The 17,598-nt window shown below is 41.1% G+C and overlaps 4 protein-coding genes across 4 annotated transcripts in view; 3 read left to right on the top strand and 1 right to left on the bottom strand.

Annotated features, from left to right (window-relative positions):
* Window positions 1-50: 50 nt before the first annotated feature.
* LOC6558378 (mitochondrial import inner membrane translocase subunit Tim13) lies at window positions 51-539 on the top strand. The gene has a single exon (XM_001984279.3). The coding sequence runs from the start codon at window positions 208-210 to the stop codon at window positions 484-486; it is 279 nt and encodes a 92-aa protein (XP_001984315.1). The 5' UTR covers window positions 51-207; the 3' UTR covers window positions 487-539.
* A 2,201-nt stretch (window positions 540-2,740) lies between these two features.
* Window positions 2,741-9,753, top strand: LOC6571215 (serine-rich adhesin for platelets). The gene is given in 4 exon segments (XM_043215677.1): window positions 2,741-2,771; window positions 2,828-7,053; window positions 7,600-9,341; window positions 9,343-9,753. Coding segments are annotated over 4 exon segments (6,138 nt in total). The 5' UTR covers window positions 2,741-2,761; the 3' UTR covers window positions 9,503-9,753.
* Window positions 9,754-9,807: 54 nt separating this feature from the next.
* Window positions 9,808-17,598, top strand: part of LOC6558648 — a 28,314-nt gene continuing 20,523 nt past the window's right edge. The window contains exon 1 of the mRNA XM_032738927.2: window positions 9,808-11,132. The gene's annotated coding sequence lies outside the window, so the exon portion shown is untranslated. The remainder of the gene's footprint in view (window positions 11,133-17,598) is intronic.
* On the bottom strand, window positions 13,082-14,185 carry LOC6558483 (guanine nucleotide-binding protein subunit beta-like protein). The gene has a single exon (XM_001984281.3). It carries the CDS (start codon window positions 14,168-14,170, stop codon window positions 13,217-13,219), a length of 954 nt encoding a protein of 317 aa, XP_001984317.2. The 5' UTR covers window positions 14,171-14,185; the 3' UTR covers window positions 13,082-13,216.

Below are 17,598 nucleotides of genomic sequence, written 5' to 3'. Positions count from 1 at the left end.
ATAACTATAGACAAGGCTCCCTTGACTATAGCCAACATTCCTGCGAATTTCAAATATATACTTCGTATTATGTTAACTTTTTTACAGACGGCATTTATTTCTATGTCAAACCAATAGTAAACATATGTTGACAGTTGCAGAAACAATAATAAATCATTTTACATTGATTCGAAAATTGCCTGTTAAAAAATATCATCATAAAGAACAATGGCTAATGAAAACTTGGATAATGGGGAAGTGATGAGTCGATTAAGAGAGCAGATCGCTGTTGCTCATGTCCAGGAGATGCTCTCCAAGATGACTTCGAAGTGCTTCAATAAGTGCATTTCAAAGCCGGGCAAGGCTTTGGACGGTACCGAGCAACGGTGTATTACACAATGCATGGATCGATTTATAGACACTTGGGATCACGTCTCACGCACCTATGGCAATCGTATTCAACGTGAACAGGCCAAAGGGATTCAGTACCTTGGCAATTCAAAATAAAGAGCTCATCTTAAAAATTTAATTGTAATAAATGAGTTAAAGTTCTATAACCATCATTTGACTTTAATCTGTAACGGACAGGTCTCAAGCATGTGACTTTCCAGTCAAGCGCTTATCACTCGGCCCAACGATAAGCACTGACAACTTAGCTAGCGGAAACTGCAACTGCAACTGTTGGTGACCCTCCCCCAACCAAGGCAATGTAATCTGATGGGCGTTGATTTCAGCTTGATATGTGCGAATCTAAGCGATCGTTATCGCGTTTGGAATGGTCTCGTTAGCTAACCAAAGCGCTCGTTACAGCGTAGTGTAGTTTCGAGACCACTCTAATCCATTCCATCGCTTTTCATTGTATGCAAATTTGGTCATTAGTCTATGCCAATATTTGTTTTTACCATCTACAGTTGGCAAATGCGCTGTCGTTATTGTCGACAGACTCTTTAAGCTATACGTTTTTTGGTAAAATGATGTAAGTTGAAAACAGGATATGCAACTAAAGATAATTCTCATAATATGTTAAACTGAAAAATCTTGCATTAGACAGTTAAAGTAGAAACTATTACAAATTCAAAATAAAAGTGAGATTTATTTCGGGCTTTCGCGCTTATATAGATTTATAAATCTAAATTGGGCAGGTAAATTACAAATTGCAGAACGATCACTTTTAGCATAATAATTCGCATGTAAGTAAGCAGCAGAGAAAGAAGACAGTCAACATGGTTTTAATTCGGATGATGAGGAAGAGTACCAGTCCCAGTTTAAATATAAGCAGGTTCCACAACTAAGTTTTATTGATCTGCTTTATCAAATTAAACTTCAGTTTTCTTGATACTTCTGGTATGTCGTTGTATGATCAAAAATTGTTGTTATTATTGCATGTTCGCAACAGAGGCCACAAAATTTATTTAATACTTCGTAGTTATTGTATTACCTTATCTTAAGCATGTAACATAACAAATTAGTTGACATCAAAAGTCAACGATTGAATTAAATTTGACTTTTGATAATGACACAACTCACACACCCAAAAATTGCTATCAGCTACATTATTTGCTAACAACGCATAGGACAGGGTTTTCGGTCTTGTTTTAATAAGTGCAGGTGACCCGTTGGCTGCCAAAAAATAACAAAAAGTGCTGCAAAAAATTAAAAAAAAAAAACTCAAAATAAAAATCAAAAATAATAAAAATGCAAAAGATAAAATGCGAACCCGCTGCCGAACTTATTGGCTCGAATACCTAGGAAATCCAACTTTCCTTAGCCAGGTACATTCGAAGCCACACAAGTTACGATAAGAGCTGGAAATAAAGGTGTGCATATAGCAGAGCTCTGTGCTTTCTAGCAAAAGCTCCACTGCCTCCACTAAAAATAGTGATAACAACAAATAATAGCAATGGCAATAGCAAGTGCGGTGGGTTTGAGTAATCATTGCAAGAACACGATAAGTAGAGCCCTCGGCACCTTATCTGAGCAACTAATCGGTACGGTTGGTGGACCAGGTACTGACCGGGTTGCGGGGGAATATTTGGGTATACTTCATATATGTGCCCACCCGCTAATATGAATCGGAAAGTAACGCTGAGTACGAGACAATTACACTATCATAATGTACAACAAAACCTCAACACATAGTGATTAATGATAAGCGGCACTTGACAAGATTATCAAACTTTATATATGAGTATGTTGACTATTATGTTAGATTAGCAAACTTATAATAAAGAAAGAAATGGTCAAATTGAGGGAGTAATTATAAGATGTATACAGTACCTTATAAAAAATGAATACAGATTTCCGAAAAGTAATAAATGATTCGAGAAAATAAAAGTATTTGATCTATAATATTCTAAACTTCAAATCAATTCCATTAAGACGATTTAAGTATACACAACTAACACGCAGGAGTTTCGTTTTGTATTTTGGAACATAGCAAATTCATGTATTAACTTTTAGCACTCTTACATAAAAGATAACCTATGTCATGATGATTGTCATGTTATGAGGACTGAGTTGGAACATGTGTCATACAGGAATTCTTACTGCATTCTGAAGAAATGCAAATACATTAATTTGTTTAAAATAATAACGTTGTTAGCAGATAGTTCTTACTAAACAATATCTACAAGGCAAACATGGAACTCGCTTTACCGTACCACTTACTCCGTCCGTCATACAAATATGGAAAGTCTTTCAGTTAATTGTTTCACAGAAAACCTGTTCGGTATAAAAAGAAACGTGCAGCCATCGCACAGCGCATTTCACTGGATCGATCAAAATGCAATTGGGTAAGTTGAAGTATAAAAATTTAAAAACAAAGAAAAAATAAAATGGATTTCTTTAGTGATCTTCCTGTGGATTGGTCTGTCGACCATTCCGCAAGCATTCGCCCTGGATGTATGCGAAGGACAAAATTTTGGATATAAAGCTGTCGATCCATCCGATCCTTATGCATACTATTTGTGCTTCGGATTGTTTGGAAAAATAAGAAATTCTTGCGCGAAGGGATTTCACTTTAATGTACAAGGACAAAATTGTGAACAAGACAAACTGCACGGTGACAATGCCAAAAATGTAATTAGCGCGGCTCCAAATGAGTTCAAAATTACTCAGAACATCATGATGAATAGACCAATATTTTTCAACTTCTTTAGCCCATTGTGGAATAATTCTCCAAAACTACCATTTCCCGTGCCAAGGCCACCATCACTTGGAAGCACAACTAGTGCACCTAACGCAGACAATAGATCCACAACAACTTCGTCATTTTCTACGTCCACATCATCATCAATTAGTGAAGCCCTACCGAAAAGTACAACAGCGAGTATAAACACAAGCCCTGAAGGATTGAACAGGTCAAGCTCCGAGGAACCAAAATATTTCTTAGCAGTGATTGAACTATCAACCAATAGTTCTACAGGAAGCTTGAGCTCTACCACGGACGGTGCATCCCCTTCAGAGGCATCCTCTTCTGAGACATCATCTTCCTCGGTAGTAACCGAACCAGATAGTTCCACTGAAAGTTCCAGCTCAGAAAGATCATCTTCTCCGTCAGTAACTGAACCATCAACAGAAAGTTCTACTGAAATATCTAGCTCAAGCTCTGAGGGATCATCTTCCCAGGCATCATCTTCTTCGTCAGTAACTGAACCATCAACAGAAAGTTCTACTGAAATCTCCAGCTCAAGCTCAGAGGAATCATCTTCCCAGGCATCATCTTCTTCGTCAGTAACTGAACCATCAACAGAAAGTTCTACTGAAATATCCAGCTCAAGCACAGAGGAATCAGCTTCCGAGGCATCGTCTTCTTCCTCAGTAACTGAACCATCAACAGAAAGTTCTACTGAAATATCCAACTCAAGCTCGGAGGGATCACCTCCCGAGGCATCATCTTCTTCGTCAGTAACTGAACCATCAACAGAAAGTTCTACTGAAATCTCCAGCTCAAGCTCAGAGGAATCATCTTCCGAGGCATCATCTTCTTCGTCAGTAACTGAACCATCAACAGAAAGTTCTACTGAAATCTCCAGCTCAAGCTCAGAGGAATCATCTTCCGAGGCATCATCTTCTTCGTCAGTAACTGAACCATCAACAGAAAGTTCTACTGAAATATCCAACTCAAGCTCGGAGGGATCATCTTCCGAGGCATCATCTTCTTCGTCAGTAACTGAACCATCAACAGAAAGTTCTACTGAAATATCCAGCTCAAGCTCAGAGGAATCATCTTCCGAGGCATCGTCTTCTTCATCAGTAACTGATCCATCAACAGAGAGTTCTACTGAAATCTCCAACTCAAGCTCAGAGGAATCAGCTTCCGAGGCATCGTCTTCTTCATCAGTAACTGATCCATCAACAGAAAGTTCTACTGAAATATCCAGCTCAAGCTCAGAGGAATCACCTCCCGAGGCATCATCTTCTTCGTCAGTAACTGAACCATCAACAGAAAGTTCTACTGAAATATCCAACTCAAGCTCGGAGGGATCACCTCCCGAGGCATCATCTTCTTCCTCAGTAACTGAACCATCAACAGACAGTTCTACTGAAATATCCAGATCAAGCTCAGAGGAACCATCTTCCGAGGCATCGTCTTCTTCATCAGTAACTGATCCATCAACAGAGAGTTCTACTGAAATCTCCAACTCAAGCTCAGAGGAATCATCTTCCGAGGCATCATCTTCTTCGTCAGTAACTGAACCATCAACAGAAAGTTCTAGTGAAATATCCAGCTCAAGCTCAGAGGAATCATCTTCCGAGGCATCATCTTCTTCGTCAGTAACTGAACCATCAACAGAAAGTTCTACTGAAATATCCAGCTCAAGCACAGAGGAATCAGCTTCCGAGGCATCGTCTTCTTCATCAGTAACTGATCCATCAACCGAAAGTTCTACTGAAATATCCAACTCAAGCTCTGAGGGATCATCTTCCGAGGCATCATCTTCTTCGTCAGTAACTGAACCATCAACAGATAGTTCTACTGGAATATCCAGCTCAAGCTCGGAGGGATCATCTTCCGAGGCATCATCTTCTTCGTCAGTAACTGAACCATCAACAGAAAGTTCTACTGAAATATCCAACCCAAGTTCGGAGGGATCATCTTCCGAGGCATCGTCTTCTTCATCAGTAACTGAACTATCAACAGAAAGTTCTACTGAAATATCCAGCTCAAGCTCAGAGGAATCACCTCCCGAGACATCATCTTCTTCGTCAGTAACTGAACCATCAACAGAAAGTTCTACTGAAATATCCAGCTCAAGCACAGAGGAATCAGCTTCCGAGGCATCGTCTTCTTCATCAGTAACTGATCCATCAACAGAAAGTTCTACTGAAATATCCAGCTCAAGCTCAGAGGGATCATCTTCCGAGGCATCATCTTCTTCGTCAGTAACTGAACTATCAACAGAAAGTTCTACTGAAATATCCAGCTCAAGCTCAGAGGAATCACCTCCCGAGACATCATCTTCTTCGTCAGTAACTGAACCATCAACAGAAAGTTCTACTGAAATATCCAGCTCAAGCACAGAGGAATCAGCTTCCGAGGCATCGTCTTCTTCATCAGTAACTGAACCATCAACAGAAAGTTCTACTGAAATATCCAGTTCAAGCTCAGAGGAATCACCTCCCGAGGCATCATCTTCTTCGTCAGTAACTGAACCATTAACAGATAGTTCTACTGGAATATCCAGCTCAAGCTCAGAGGAATCACCTCCCGTGGCATCATCTTCTTCGTCAGTAACTGAACCATCAACAGAAAGTTCTACTGAAATATCCAACTCAAGCTCTGAGGGATCATCTTCCGAGGCATCATCTTCTTCGTCAGTAACTGAACCATCAACAGATAGTTCTACTGGAATATCCAGCTCAAGCTCAGAGGAATCACCTCCCGTGGCATCATCTTCTTCGTCAGTAACTGAACCATCAACAGAAAGTTCTACTGAAATATCCAGCTCAAGTTCAGCGGAATCACCTTCCGAGGCATCATCTTGTTCATCAGTAACTGAACCATCAACAGAAAGTTCTACTGAAATATCCAGCTCAAGCTCAGAAGAATCGTCTTCTGAAAGTTCTAATGAATTTAATACTGTAGATAGAGTTGAAAATACAAACTTTGGCAACGTATTGGACTCTTCTCTTAAACTTGAACTATCTCCAGAAAACCCGAGTGCAGCAGTGAATGAGAATATCGAAGACATTAAGAAGTCTGCTACGCTTAATGCAAATTCAAGCACCAAATTTACAACAAAATCTTCAAGTGCTTTGAGCGATCAGATCAACACAAAACCTCAAATCCTTCCAATACCAAAGTCACAGCAAGCCAATTCGATTATAGCTGATAATTTGAAATTTAAAGCACCTGGAATAACCTCAACAAAAATTATCATGTCTAAGGACAAAACAATATCTTCACAAGCGGCATTGAGCAATAAGAAGGACATGGACATCGGAGAACCTTATGCTGTACCCTCAGATGGTGGAGTGAGTTCCAAATGCAAGTTATTACCAAATGGCGTTTTCCTGAGGGATTCCAAGCTGTGTGGCAAGTTCTACGTATGCGCAAGTGGACGTGCCATACCACATTACTGTCCAGGAAATCTATACTTCGACATCAAAAAGTTAGTTTGCAATTTCCCCAGCTTGGTCGACTGCACAAATCATGATAAGGCACATAGTTCTGTCCCGAAAAAAACTTCGTCTCCGTTGCCCGAAAAAGAAATGAACACTGTAGATAGAGTTGAAAAATCAAACTTTGGCAGCGTATTGGAATCTTCTCTCAAATTAAAACTATCTCCAGAAAGGCCAAGTGCAGCACTGACTGAGAAAATCGAAGGCATTAAGAAGTCTGCCACGCCTAATGCAAATTCAAGCCCCAAAGTATCAACAAAATTTTCAAGTGCTTTGAGCGATCAGATCAACACTATTCCTCAAATCCTTTCAATACCAAAGTCACAGCAAGCTAATTTGATTATAGCTGATAATATGAAATCTAAAGCACCAGGAATAAGCTCCACAAAAATTGTGATATCTAAGGACAAAGCAACATCTGCACAAGCGACATTGAGCAATGAGAAAGACATGAACATCGGAGAACCCTATGCTGTGCCCTCAGATGGTGATGTGAGTTCCAAATGCAAGTTATTACCAAATGGCGTTTTCCTGAGGGATTTCAAGTTGTGTGGCAAGTTCTACGTATGCGCAAATGGACGTGCCATACCACATTACTGTCCAGGAGTTCTATACTTTGACGTTAAAAAGTTAGTTTGCAATTTCCCTAGCCTGGTCGACTGTACAAACGATAATAAGGCACACAGGTCTGTACCGAAAAACAGTTTGTCTCCGTTGCCTGAAAAACAAATTAACACTGTTGATAGAGTTGAAAAATCAAACTTTGGCAGCGTATTGGAATCTTCTCTTAAACTTAAACCATCTCCAGAAGGCGCGAGTGCTGCTGCGAAAGAAGAAAACAAAGAAATAAAAAAGTCTACATCCGCCACGTCTAATGCAAATTCAAACCCCAAAGTTACAACAAAATCTCCGAGTGCTTCAAGCGATCAGCCTCAAATCCTTTCACAGCAAGCAAATTCGATTATAGTTGATAATTTGAAATCTAATGAGAAAGACATGGACATCGGAGAACCCTTTGTTGTGCCCTCAGATGGTGATGAGAGTTCCAAATGCAAGTTATTACCAAATGGCGTTTTCCTGAGGGATTCCAAGTTGTGTGGCAAGTTCTATGTATGCGAAAATGGAAGTGCCACACCACATGACTGTCCAGGAGATCTGTACTTCGACATCAAAAAGTTGATTTGCAATATCCCCAGCTTGGTCGACTGCACAAACGATAATAAGGCACATGGCTCTGTCCCGAAAAACAGCTCGTCTCCGTTGCCTGAAAAACAAATTAACACCGTTGATAGAGTTGAAAAATCAAACTTTGGCAGCGTATTGGAAACTTCTCTTAAACTTAAACCATCTCCAGAAAGCGCGAGTGCAGCTGCAAAACAAGAAAACAAAGAAATAAAAAAGTCTACATTCGCCACGTCTCATGCAAATTCAAACCCCAAAGTTACAACAAAATCTCCGAGTGCTTCAAGCGATCAGCCTCAAATCCTTTCAGTACCAAAGTCACAGCAAGCCAATCCGATTATAGTTGATAATTTGAAATCTAAAGCACCAGGAATAACCTCAACAAAAATGGTCATATCTAAGGACAAGCCAACATCTGCACAAGCGACATTGAGCAATGAGAAAGACATGGACATCGGAGAACCCTATGTTGTGCCCTCAGATGGTGATGAGAGTTCCAAATGCAAGTTATTACCAAATGGCGTTTTCCTGAGGGATTCCAAGTTGTGTGGCAAGTTCTATGTATGCGAAAATGGAAGTGCCACACCACATGACTGTCCAGGAGATCTGTACTTCGACATCAAAAAGTTGATTTGCAATATCCCCAGCTTGGTCGACTGCACAAACAATAATAAGGCACATAGCTCTGTCCCGAAAAACAGCTCGTCTCTGTTGCCTGAAAAACAAATTAACACCGTTGATAGAGTTGAAAAATCAAACTTTGGCAGCGTATTGGAATCTGCTCTTAAACTTAAACCATCTCCAGAAAGCGCGAGTGCAGCTGCAAAACAAGAAAACAAAGAAATAAAAAAGTCTACATCCGCCACGTCTAATGCAAATTCAAACCCCAAAGTTACAACAAAATCTCCGAGTGCTTTGAGCGATCAGCCTCAAATCCTTTCACAGCAAGCAAATTCGATTATAGTTGATAATTCGAAATCTAAAGCACTAGGAATAACCTCAACAAAAATGGTCATATCTAAGGACAAGCCAACATCTGCACAAGCGACATTGAGCAATGAGAAAGACATGGGCATCGGAAAACCCTATGCTGTGCCCTCAGATGGTGAAGTGAGTTCCAAATGCAAGTTATTACCAAATGGCGTTTTCCTGAGGGATTCCAAGTTGTGTGGCAAGTTCTACGTATGCGCAAGTGGACGTGCCATACCACATTACTGTCCAGTAGATCTATACTTCGACATCAAAAAGCAGGTTTGCAATTTCCCCAGCCTGGTCAACTGCTCTGATGCAAGAAATGCTTCGTCTCCGTCAAGTGTAAGCACGGACTCCGTTTCTACATCGGAAAGATCTTTAATTCCAGATTGTAGATCCATGCCAAATGGCTCTTATCTCAAGCACCCCAAGTCATGTAACATGTTTTATGTCTGCGCCAATGGTCGGGCAATGCTAAGGCAATGTCCAAAAGGTCTTTACATTGACACTAAGATAAAGAATTGCAATTTTCCCAGTCTAGTGAAGTGTTCGATTGTTGAAAGTCCAATATTAGAAAACAGTTTGGAACGTCAAAAAGGTAGCGCTGCGACAGCGCAAGCTGTGTAATAAGTATTACGTCTGCATGAACGGCAGTCCAACTGCCCATTTCTGTACACCTGGCAAATGGTTTGACCTTAATCGCCAGGTCTGTGAGCCGAAGCATTTGGTCGACTGTCGTAATTAAGTGTGAAGAGTTAAGTTTCTATAATATTATTACATATTTATATATATTATATTTATGGTTCATGGGTAGACTAAGAAATATGAATTAGTGGCGTATAAATGTATTATAGAATTAGTTATGGTGTTTGGTATATTTAAGCAACTTTATTTATATATATAAATATCAACGTTATTGTATTCCGACAAATTATTATAATCAACTGAACGTACTCTACAGGGAATAAATGATGTTATTAAATTGTCAGTCATAAACTCGCTCCTATTAAGTCTCGTAGTGGCTTTTGCGTTGTGGCACATGTAAAACGAATCAGTAATTTCTTTATTAATTCAATTTTGCACTAAGAAATTGCCAGACTCCCAAGCAAGATGTCTGTCCACCCCGGTAGGGAGTTGAGAGTTGGCGACTGACGCGACAGGCGACAAATTACAGGACATGGCGCAAACAACTGCCAACTGGGGAACTGGCGTTAAATCGATTTTGTTGCAGGGGACAAAGTCAAGCCAGACATTAGACGCACAGCGTTTCAAGTTACACCAAGTGCCAAGTGATAAGAAACGCCGACACCTCATCAAGAGCCACCCCGGAACAATCCCTGTCACACTGAGTGGGTGAATGTGAGTGAGTGAGTGTTTGTGTATGTGTGTGTATGTGGCTGCTGCACAAGTGGACGGGCATTTTAAAATACAAGAAAATCGTATTGCAAATGATTCCCTTACTAGCACTTTAATGGCCAAGTACATCCCAAAAATATCAAAATACCTTTATGTTTGACCCATTTGACATTGTTAGGTTAGGTAGTGTCACAAAGGTTGTGAATTAGGCGCCAAAAACTCGAGTACAGTAAAAAAGCATTATAAATGACAAAGCATGAAGGGCACACTGAGACAAGCACATAAAAGAGAAAGAGAGAGAGTGACAACTGAGAGTTTATGTTGGGGTGCGTCTGACTGGCGCTCTTGGTGGCTAGTGGTGGTTGTTGGCTGGTTAACAGCGACAACGCCGGCTTTTGTCAAACTGCAGCCAAAGGACGCAGTTGGTTTTCGTGCTCAGCGGGCAACTCTCAGTTGGAAAATGATTTTTGTGAACGCATTTGGCTGTGAATGTTAGTGTTACTAAATTGATATGCAAATGGTGTACATTAATGAGTGTTAAATTCGCAGTAAATAAAATCTGTTTTAACAATATTGCAGCACAAGTACAATATCCTATCAAGCGAAGCGCGTGACTCGAGTCGTCTCGCTCGCACTGAGCACAGAGCATTTAATCGATATATTCAACAGTGGGCTGCCCACCTAACAGTATTAACAGTACAATGCTGAACTTAGCCGCCGTTGGAGCTAGCGACGAGTAGTTGGAGTCGCAGTCGCTGTGTCAGCGTTGAGACGTTAAGACGGATACGTGCAATAACATTGAAGGCGTCACACAAACAGTACCTGTGTTTCTATGCGTGTGTGTGTATATATATGCTGTGAATTGTGAAAATGTTAAATGCAATGTACACAAATAAATGCGGGTGCGATGCACAACTTTGCTCAAGTCGATCCTTGAATGTGAAGTGAACGTTACAGTTAATCGCTACCACGCAAGAAGTAATTGAAATCGCCGATTTTCATATATACATTTATGGAGTGTGAGTATGTCTGAATTAAGCAACGGGCGTTAACTAAAACTCGAGCACTGTTCAATTTGTATTTATATTTAATTTTATTGTTGATTGTCTTGATTTTAAAGTTCTGCAAGCATCAACCACAATAACAAAAACACGCACAATAAAAAATTTTTACTGGCAGTGTAGTAAAAGTAAATTGGCAAAGTAGCGAGTAAAAGTGCCACACACCCCGCACCATAACAGAATAGCCTGCAGCAGCAGCAAGTGCTTTGTCGGTGTTGAGGGTTGTTGTTGTTGTTGCTGTTATTTTTTGTAGCCGATTGTCGTCTGCGCCTGTGCCAGGGGGTTGTTGCTGGGCTTTCAGTGCGGCATTTGTATATGTATGTGTGTACGTGTACGTATACGTATATGTGTGTGTGTAACGGTTAATCTCATTCATCAGAGAGTTGAGTTTTACACATTTTTACGCCTGCGAGTATACTACGCTAGGCAAACGAGCAGAGCCGATTACTCGTCTCGCGTCGCTCGTTATCCACCTTCCCCCTCACAAACCCCACACACCCACTGCCCACACTGCGCTCGCTCTCTCTGAGCGAGAGAGCTACGAGCAACGCTTAGAGGCGCTGTTAATGTTGCCATCTCGCTTGCACGCAGTGTATAAAGGCGTAGTTAGTGGTCGATTTTAAAAGTCCTTCACGTAGCAACATACTTATGTATTAATGTTTCGACATGTGTGTGTGTGTCTGTATGTACATGTACATATGTACTACTCCGTAAAAGTAGTGTCAAACGCTGTACATGCTTTCTGAATACATACTTACTTATGTATGTATATGTAATTTTCGTAGCCAGGGTCAGGATGGAAGTCCCTTTGTAATGGGCTACAGTGGTCGCTATGAAAATTAGGATACTTTCGTTTAAGATTAAAATTCGCGAATAATTGAATTCCTAATGAAAACATACGATTGTAAGATGTTTTGTAGCTAATTTCCAAAATAAACTAAGATGTAAAATTAAAAAAAAAAAATTATATTCTTAGGCACCTTCTATTTGAAAAAGTTGTAATATGCGAGCGACTACTGTACCGACTTTTGTTGAGTTTTTCATGTACATATCTATTGTGTGTAGGCTCTCAGTTAGGTGTAGACACACACGTACACACACACAAGCACACACGTTCAGGTGTGTGCGGCAGGTGCAAGGATGCCCGGTAGATCAGTGTATAGTTAGTTAGCTTTGCCTATACGCACATTTGGATGCTTACTCGCACATGCGTATCCCTTTGCTGGCAATCGTATTAATCATTAAGATGACCTCGACCCTTTCAGTGTTGCGGCTTCGTCCCCCATCCCATTGCCCAGAGATGCTTGATTCATATGTCGCCTGTCAGCTTTCGTGTTGCGTTGGACACAAATGAGAAAACTGCCAACTGCCAAAACATGAAAATAAATAAATAAACGTGATTGCGATTGCGGTTTCTTGTTGCGGATTTGTCGACAGTCTTTCATTTCAATTCGCCTTGTGTTTGAGATTTGCCTGTCTGTCCCTATAAAAATGGAAAACATGGTTTTCCTCTTTTTTGCATACGTATTTAGCTTTTGCGTTTGGTCGTCGTCCTCTGGTCGCAGCTGTGTTTTCGAGTCTTGGGATTGACCCAGTTGCCTGTCGTTCAGTCGCAAAGCCATTTCCACATCAACATCATCACATCAATGTCGTCGCCCCATTTTGTCAACACTGTCTTTGACCACACAATCCTATCGCCGTTCAATCTGAAACTCATGATTTGACACATTTGGCGTTCAAGGAAATAAGCGTTATAAGTGGTTTCCGAGGTTTGTATTGGGGATTGTTAATCAAATATTGACAACGCAACAACATGTGCCAAGGCAGCCAAATGAAATAAAAGATAAATCTTCTTACACTGAGCGAATCCTATCTAATTAATGGTGGGATGGAATGGAAAGGACATCCCGATTGTGCTATTTTAAGACTATATTATTGGGTTTTATATTTGTGATATTTTCTGTTGTGTTTGTATATGTGTGTCCCTTAACATAGAATAAACAAATCAGCTAGTTGAGTTTGGGTTTCGTGTTGACGTTGGGTTACTGGCCAGTTAGCACCTGCCAAACGCGTATCTTGTTATCCGAGTAGCCGGCAAAGAGTGTTTGTCCATCTATTGACCAGGCCAGCGAAAGACATTGTGGCAGATCCCCTTTGGCCGTTGGCGTCACATCCTCAAGCCAGAGTTCAAATGCCGACTTCTTGGAAGCCAAATCCCAGACGACTATCGATGGGCCGCTGGCCACACAGAGCCAATAGCGGCAGGGCGAAAAGCACATGGCATTCACCTCTTCGTGATGGTCCAACGGATACAGATTGCGTCCATCACTCAGATCCCAGAATAGCACCTTTGAATCCTTGCCACCCGACGTGCACAGCGAGCCATCTGGCGAGACGGCAACCGTCGACAGATATCCGGTATGTCCATGGTGATTATTGCGCAATTTGCAATGAGTTAGATCCCATACCTTAACAGTGCGATCCCAGCCGCAGGAGACTATCAGCGGATTGGAGTGCTTGGGAGAGAAGCGCACGCACGACACCCAATCCGTGTGGCAGTCATCCATGATGGTGTACTTGCAATCTGCCAGTGTGTTCCACAGCTTGATGGTGCGGTCACGTGAGCCCGACACAATCTGACGATTGTCGGGCGAAAAGGCCACCGACAGCACATCCTTGGAGTGTCCCTCGAAGCGATGCGTCGTGGCGCTGGCAGTCAGATCCCACATGCGAATCGTGCGATCCCAGGAGCCGGAGAGCGCAAAGTTGCCATCCGATGAGAGCACCACGTCGCTAATGAAGTGCGAGTGTCCATAATTTCGCTTCAGCATCGCGCCATAGTTATTCATTCCCCCACGGGTCAGACGCCACAAGATGAGTGTCTTGTCGCGCGACGAGGAGACCAACAGATCCGGATCGTATGGATGCGGAGCCACTTGTGTGACCCAGCCACTATGACCAGATAGCACGCCAACTAATTGTATTGATTCCGGCATTTTGCGATTCTATTTTTTTTTTTTTTAGTTTTATTAATGCTCAAATTTTACACAATTCTCCACTGTTCAATACACAGTTCTGCCAGCCGACCTTACACAATACAATTCTTAAAGCAAGGACTGCTTTGATTCAATTTTAAATTCTTAAAGCAAGGACTGCTTTGATTCAATTTTAAATTCTTAAAGCAAGGACTGCTTCGATTCAATGCTAAATATATCTATATAATGTCTGACCAATTCAAGAACTTATTCAGGTTAACATTTTTTATTTGCCTTTTTTCTCTTCCTTTTTTTCTGGTTTGCCAACTATTTCTTATTACTGCATTTATATTATTCACTAGGTTTTAAGTGCACATAAGAGGGAAAATATGTTTCTAAAGTGTGCTTAATTAACTCAGCCACAAGGCTTCTAAAGTCTCATTCTTTTCACTTTACAATCTTGGTTTTGATTGAGCGTCGAAATGAAAGAAATATTAAAAAAAAAGAAAGAAAAACATAAATTGTTACCTTGCCGAGGTCATCTATCAATATTTAAAAGCCTGACAATTGTTCTACATTATTGTCGTGGTGGGTGTGTGTAGTATGTGCGTGTTCATCGCAGACGTTCGCCTTTCCCTTTACCCCTCTCCCGCGTATTTCCCAACTTCTACTGTTTCCCTTTCCCTCGATTTAAGGGCGATGACGTAAAATGAAAAATTACATGGAGCAACGCGAAAGCTTTGCCAGACGTCGGCACCTGAATAAAAGCCAGAAGCGAAAGACGATAAAGAAGAAGCCAGTTAAAATTGCTGTAAAATGCACATAGGTGCGTGTGTGTGTGTGTGTGAGTAGCTATGAACAAATGTGTGAGTGTCTGAGTGTAGAAGGAACGCTGGCCAAAACAATGCGGCTTTTCGACGGCTCGCCTGAAAAATTACTCATACGGCAATGAAACACACACATGTGGTATGGATGAATATGTATGTGTGTAGATGGCGCCAGTAGCGCCGCTGTATGTACGTGTGTGTGTGTTGTTGCCAACGCTGTTGGCAGTCCCCATTTCAGCAGACAAATGGACATGGCCAAAGACGGGTGGCCAGACTGATTGGCAGACAAGCGAAACGGTGGCGGAACATGAACCAAAAGAGGGGAGCCGACCAAAGAGCAAAGCTTAGGCGAAGAGGGTGCTGGGAGAGGGGCGAGTCGGGTGCAAATTGAGACAGAGACACCGAGCATGAGAGTCCTTTGCATTCGCCGGCGAGTTGTTTAGGGTGCATGCGGGTGGTGTTGAATAAAAGTGTTGCCAACACACACACACACACACACACAGATAGTACATAAAAACACTTTGCCGTTACATACAAAGTAATTTCTTTTGTTTATACGAGACCAGCAGTTAATTTAGGTGTGAGTGTATGTGTGTGTGCGAGAGTATTTATGTTCGCGCTTTGGCCTTTTTGTTTTTTGGTGGGATTTAATGTACCGTTCTTAATGGAAATTTGTGAATATTCAGTGTAATGTGAGCCACAGCTTGCTTTCCTTTTCCATTTGGTTCTCGCCTCGATATACGAGTGATATATGATACAGGCCATAGTGAGGATATTGTGCTTTCAAATAATCTAATGTAAATGCAGCAGGTTTTTAGGACTTTTGTAAGGACTTTGTTCCCATAATCTTGGTTAATAAGTAATTTTCGTACATTTGCAGAATGGAAGTAATATATGCTGACAGATTTATCATAAAACTTTGTTTTGACCTATTTGGCAACACATCATAAATCAATTAGGTTAAATATAGGCAGTCAAATTTAAGCAAAGTACTACCCAACAACACACATACATGCACACATATATGTATGTCTATGTGTGTGTTGTATATCATGCATAGAGAGACTTAAATAACAGACAGGAATAAAACTCCAAAAGCGATTGCCCGATGAAACCCCACAGGGCCATTAATTGTATGGTAGTCTACAATTTTTTTTTGTAGGTTTGCTTTGTACACCCATCCATTGTGTTTTTCCATTTTGTATGCCATGTTTTACGCACACTCACTCACACACACACACACACACTGACTCACTTGTCAGTTGTTGTTGTTGCTGTAGTTAGTTTTGTTAGTTTCAGCCTGGCTAAAGCCGCTTTGGACGCGTTGTTGCATTTGGGCCTTTGTTCCATTTTTGTTGATATGCTGCCGGTGTTTGGAATTTATGCGGCTTCCGTTGCCTGCCACTGTTGCCGCGTTTACCCCAAACCCTGCTCACGCCCACCATTAACATCAGATCAGAGTGATATAACAACAATTACATTTTACGCTCTTTTGGGGAAAGGAAAAAGCGAAAACCTCTGCACCCATATAATCACCCCTCTGCTGCTTAGCTTTGCAACTTTTTCAACTCTTTTTTTATTTATGTAGTTTTTCTAGCTGTACTCTTTTCAAATTGAGAAATAAAGCAAATGGAATATGATTTTTTTGTTTGCCTGGCTACATTAATAACGTAACATAATCCAGGGCATAGTTGGAGATTTGTTCACTAGAGCCTAGGCAAATTGGTTGCCATAGCAATCAGTAAAGCAAAAACAGCAACAACTATAGCAACAGCACCAACACAACATTACCAAAGTTCATAATTAATAAAGTCAGCAAATATTGAAAATCAAGCTTTGAATAGGGACAGAATTTTATTAAAATTTACCAAAGTTCTACCAACTTTTGTCAGGGCAGATATTGTGTAATTGAACGTTGTTCGTAATTCTCTTTAATTCCTTCAAGCATTGCTTGCTCCCCAAGAAATTGTAAATAAACAAGAAAATGCCGCCTATCTTGGGACAAGCTCAAAAGCGACTGCCAAGTGCTTTAAAATCACAAACAAATCCTCAAAGTAATTGTCTGGAAAGTAAGCCAAATGAAATTACTTTAAAAATTACACCCTAAGCCAAATTTGTGAGTGGGGTCATCTTAGGAAAAAAATAATCGAATCGTGCAGCGGGAAAATGTGGAAAACTATAATCAAATTTAATTAAATGCGAAATTGGAGCGCTCGAAGGATAACAAACAGTGAGCGTGTATGTGACAAGCTCGAGCCATGAATGGTCCATACAGAGACAGAAAGAGAGAGCGGTAGGGAGAGTACGAGAGAGAGAGATAAAGAAAGGAGGCTAGAGAATGGGGAGGCAGGCTGCTGGAACTGCTGCGCAAATAAAGCACAACAAAATATGTGTGATACATTTTTTTTGCTGCTGTTGCCTCTGTTCCCGATTCTGTTGCTGCTGCTTCTGGCTTCTCATTATTATTTTGCCTTTATGTGGCACAAGAATAGAATGAGTGTAGCTGGGCGGCTGGTCAGGAGGTGCACACCCCACCACACCCCGCACCATAGCGTACCGAACCGCTGCGCAACCGACCCGCTTTGCTTTGGGCTTGGGGCTGCCGTTGATTTCTAATGTGAT

The sequence above is a fragment of the Drosophila grimshawi genome, unplaced genomic scaffold (assembly GCF_018153295.1).
Source record: "Drosophila grimshawi isolate 15287-2541.00 unplaced genomic scaffold, ASM1815329v1 contig_44, whole genome shotgun sequence".
NCBI classification, from domain to species: Eukaryota; Metazoa; Arthropoda; class Insecta; order Diptera; family Drosophilidae; genus Drosophila; species Drosophila grimshawi.
Note: the sequence above shows the minus strand (reverse complement) of the source record. Positions and strands in the feature narration are given on the sequence as shown.